Source organism: Cyprinodon variegatus, unplaced genomic scaffold (assembly GCF_000732505.1).
Source record: "Cyprinodon variegatus isolate N-32 unplaced genomic scaffold, C_variegatus-1.0 Scaffold723, whole genome shotgun sequence".
NCBI classification, from domain to species: domain Eukaryota; kingdom Metazoa; phylum Chordata; class Actinopteri; order Cyprinodontiformes; family Cyprinodontidae; genus Cyprinodon; species Cyprinodon variegatus.
The window spans coordinates 224245-228696 of NW_015151176.1; the positions used below are offsets into that span (position 1 = coordinate 224245).

Consider the following 4452-nt stretch of genomic DNA (forward strand, 5'->3'; position numbering starts at 1 on the left):
AAGAACAGAACCAGGTCTAACATAACAGAACTGGTCCTAAAAGAACAGAACCAGGTCTAACATAACAGAACTTGTCCTAAAAGAACAGAACCAGGTTTAACGGAACAGAACCAGGTCTAACAGAACCGGTCCTAAAAAAAGCAGAACCGGAGGTATATGGATCAGAGTCCATGATGGATGTTTACCTGAGGAGAGGAGAGTGGGCGGAGCCTCTGTGAAACAGATTGAGCTGGGGTTAGCTCCTCATGTTAGCGCGTAGCCTGATTAGCACTGCTGTGTTTAGATGTGGGTCGGTACCATCCTACCTGGTCCACTTTATTAAAATAATTTCTAAATACATTACATTACATAAAGTTTTCATGTTTATTCCTCTAATGTCTCTATTGGAGTGAAGAGTTTCTCCTTAGTTAGTCTTCCAAGCTTCTTCAGCTTAGATTCTTTAAAAATTCAGATTTTTCAGCAGCTCTGGAAGGATTATTAGTTCTGCCTCAGTTTCCACTTGAAGGTCGAAGTGACTCCAGCACTGATGAAATCCTGTTCTTCTTCGTCCCAGAGCCCAAACCCGTCCCTGACCTTCTGCGTGAAGACCCACGACCGCCTCTACTACATGGTGGCGCCGTCGGCCGAGGCCATGAGGATCTGGATGGACGTCATCGTCACGGGCGCCGAGGGATACACGCAGTTCCTCAACTGAGAGCCGGAAGCTTCGGCAGGGACCGACCCGGTCCGGTTCTCAGGTCCGGGCCAACCTCCTCCTCACACCGCCTTGTTTGTTATTTTTTCCCACTGCGGTTCTGATCGGACTGGCGGAGTGAGCCGTGCCCCCCCACACCCCCCCATCACATCTCTGTATATTAACCAAAATGTCCGCCCAGCCGGATGACTCGAAGCCTTTCTATGTTGCCAAAAGGAGATCCAGTTACTGTTTAATATTTCTGTTGTTTTTATTTTGTACTTGTAGAAAAAAAAAAAGCCAAAATGAGTCGTTGCCAATCTTTTTAAATTATTCTATCATAACTTGAAGTACAGAGAAGAAGAAAGAAACATTGATTTAAAAACGCTGGTGGTAGAAATCCCCCCCCCCCACATAACTGAACAGAAACGCCTCAAACCTTTCAGAGGGGGCGGAGCTATCCGTGGTCCTGACCCATAATCCACCTTGTTGCGTAAAAGTTCTGCTCCGATCAAACAGATCGGTTTCTCTGCCAGAGTTATGGACCCGCCCACGCCATTATGCTGCGTTCACACTGAATGCCTTTAGGCATCAAAAATGCATCTCATCGTGGAGTCAGGCGGACTTCTAATGCCATGCTCAGACTGCACGCAGCAGAGGCAGCAAAGAATGAGCCTGCTGCTTCATGCTCGTCCTCGTTAAGGTCCGATGCTCCTGAAGGTCGTCCAGTAAAGTGTGTCCAGATGTGTCTGCTGCTCCTGTGTTCAATGCCAGAGCAGCATCGCTATATTTGCTGTGATCAGTGGGTAAAAAGTAGTTTTAATGTATTTTTAAGTGAGAAAGTCCACCTGAAAACTTCATGTGTACTCGATAATCCTCATTCAACCGGGAACAGCGCTGAGCCCAGCCGTTGTGTCACGTGACGAAATGAGCTAATTTCATTGGCTAGAAGCTGCTCGACTCTGAGTGTAGATTGCTTTGGCTTGAGTTCACCAAAAGGTCAACACTTTCGCGGCTGAATTTTTTTGCAGCTGACTTTTTTTCTGGTGAATTTTTACCGGATAAAAATTGAGTGTAAAGGAATTCAATGTCTAAAAAAATTCAGTGTTTAAAATTCGTTGTTAAAAAAAAAAAAAGGCAGATTCCAATGAGACCGTTTTTCTTCCATAGCCGCCATGTCGAAGCTTTTTCGCTGCTCTGATCTGTCCTTTTAGATTCCACCTTCAAACTTCAACCAACATGGCTGCCAGCCGTTAGCAGCTAGTCCATCATGGCTGAAATGATTCCCTCTGATGCAGCTTTTATTTTGAAGTTAGGTTTTCCTGGCTGAGAAGCAGTTTAGCCGTGAATTTAAACCGCTAGCCGTCATATTGGTCTAGACCCGCCCATTCCCTCTGATCCAGATAAAACCTCCTGTCATCTGTTCAGTCCATTTTCCTGATGCGACCCTGACCAGTTCAGGAAACGGTTCATGCGTTCATCAGTCACCTGCCGTTTCCTCCAAACTGTGACCGTTTGGTTCAGATCTAACTGCCTCTTCTCTCTATCGTGGCCTTTTTGTTCAGCGTTTGTATATTTCTGCCTTACTGAGATAGCTGCCTCCTCACTGAAGCTCCCCACTGTCCCGGCGGAGGGGGGGGCTTGTTTACAGTTAATGCTTGGCTGTCATCCACATGTGCATGAAAGAGTGAAAGAATATTGTATAAAAGAAGAAGTTTCACTTTGTCATTTTAGAACTTTTATTGCATTTAAAATTGTACAGCAGTCACATGAATAAAACTTTTATTTTTTACTGGTACAAGACTTGTGCAGGTACGTGTAAATGAAATAAATCTCCCTGCACCATGAAGACCGGATGCCCCTCCCCTCAGAGGGACGCAATCAGCACCCTGACCACGCCGTGTTCCTGATGTCTGTGTCTCTGTCATGTTTCAATCATGTGGATTTCTGTCAGATCTATTAAAGAAAAACGATTATCAGCAAACGCTCCTCCGCTGTCCGTTATGTCGGGTGGAGGTGGGTCACTGTTCCAGTGTTGAGCAGCGGCGAGGTGCCAACTATTTATTTTTTTTTTCCTGCTGCATGTGAACGAGAATAAACAGGAAAGAAAAACTGATAATAAAGCTAAAAGTTAAAGAACCTAAAGTTCCCCAAAGTAAAATCACATCCCAACACCACTTTGAACGGTTTTAAAAACAAAACAATCATCCAAGATGAAGGCTTGGGGGTCTCCCTCCTTCAGCCGTTCCTGGGGGCGGAGTCACACCATGTTGTCGCTGTCACCTGCAGACAAACAAATTATTTGGTTTTAGGGAGATTTAATCTACAGGGAATAATTAGATTCAAGTAAAAAAAAGCCTAAAAGGAAAGTGGGGAAAAAAGAAAAATTAAGTTTTTTTTCCTGGCAATACTTTGTTCTGCCACTAGAGGTGCTAGAACTACATCAACTAATGTTTTAACCCTTTAGATCAGAGGTCTTCAACATTTTCCAGGCGAAGGACCCCAAACTGATGGAGAGACGGAGCGGGGACACTAATTATATAGATTGCATGAAACTGGTCCTATAGTCACTCTATTACAGATGGAGTAATGTAACTAACGTAATCCCTCTCTGGGATTATTAAAGTATTCCTGGTTGATGGACAGGTGTTGTGAATGAAACGGTGCCCAGCCTGTTCATTGATGACTGAAAGACATCTTCTGCCTCCATTTATCTGTTCACTACAGTCTGTTGAATTCATGTTAATATTTATTTAAAGACATTTCAATTAGTGGAAAAAACTGCAGGGGGGATAAAAAAAATAAAAAAAAGTCCTATCCATCAAATTTCAAACCAATAGTGTTATTGGAATCCAGAACAATATCTTATTGCCTTTGTAACGTTCAAAAAATGTGGATGTTTTGATGGCAAAATGTCAATATAATAAGAAAATCCAACTTGCCCAAATATATTAAGAAAAATAACAATTTCTATCAGAAATTCAGGAAAAATACAATGAGAGTGAAAGAAACACATTTTTTTTGGTCCAACATTACCTTAGAGGCACTAATGCTGATACTGGAACTGACATTTTTTTGTTTATAGACCTAAATATAATTGTTAACTAGGCTTATTAACTTTTCAATTAGCTTTTTAACTTTTTTCTTGACTTGTTAACTTTTTTCCAACCTAATTTACAGTTTGTAAGCGGTATGCAAGTTATCAAAAATGCTAACTTGCCTTTTAAAGGGTTAAATGACAAAGTTAAAAGGAAATATTTTTAATATAAATCTTGGGAATATTTTTTTTTTCTTTGAATTTGGCTTCCGTATGAATGACGTATGAATGGTTGAAATTACCAATTTGGTTTGATTTCAATTCTATAACAGATCCACTAGCCGGCAATCAAAGCAACTAAATCTGCCGTTTTCCAGAAGAATCCAAAAACTGCAGCAGCCCTTCAACAGAAATCCGAGATTATAATCCAGCTGCAGCTCAAAGTGTGACAGAACGTCTGTATCTTTAATGGAGCAAACACCAGATGGGGGCAACGTTCATAAAGAATCTCAGTGTTTCCTGATCAGCATAAGTCTTATTTACCCTCAGTGATCATGTGATGTTTACTGACCTCTGGAAATAAAAGCTGTTGTGTCACAGTTTTTAATCCACACTGCTTAGGAGGATCCAGGAATTATTTAGCAGGAAAGTCAAACTCTCTTTGCTCCAGGGGTGAATAATTAAACTCTTTATAACCACCACTGATTCATTTCAGCAGAGACAAGTTTTACAAAACAAAATG

At 41.7% G+C, this 4452-nt stretch overlaps 2 protein-coding genes across 4 annotated transcripts in view; one reads left to right on the plus strand and one right to left on the minus strand.

Moving 5' to 3' along the window:
* Positions 1 to 960, plus strand: part of phldb1 (pleckstrin homology-like domain, family B, member 1) — a 51069-nt gene extending 50109 nt beyond the window's left edge. For all 3 annotated transcript variants that reach the window (XM_015395059.1, XM_015395060.1, XM_015395061.1), the window contains one exon: positions 554 to 960. In XM_015395059.1, the coding sequence (XP_015250545.1) occupies positions 554 to 694 (141 nt within the window). In that variant the 3' untranslated portion in view covers positions 695 to 960. The remainder of the gene's footprint in view (positions 1 to 553) is intronic.
* Positions 961 to 2401: 1441 nt separating this feature from the next.
* Positions 2402 to 4452, minus strand: part of LOC107097773 (pregnancy zone protein-like) — a 45689-nt gene continuing 43638 nt past the window's right edge. The window contains exon 33 of the mRNA XM_015395056.1: positions 2402 to 2956. The gene's annotated coding sequence lies outside the window, so the exon portion shown is untranslated. The remainder of the gene's footprint in view (positions 2957 to 4452) is intronic.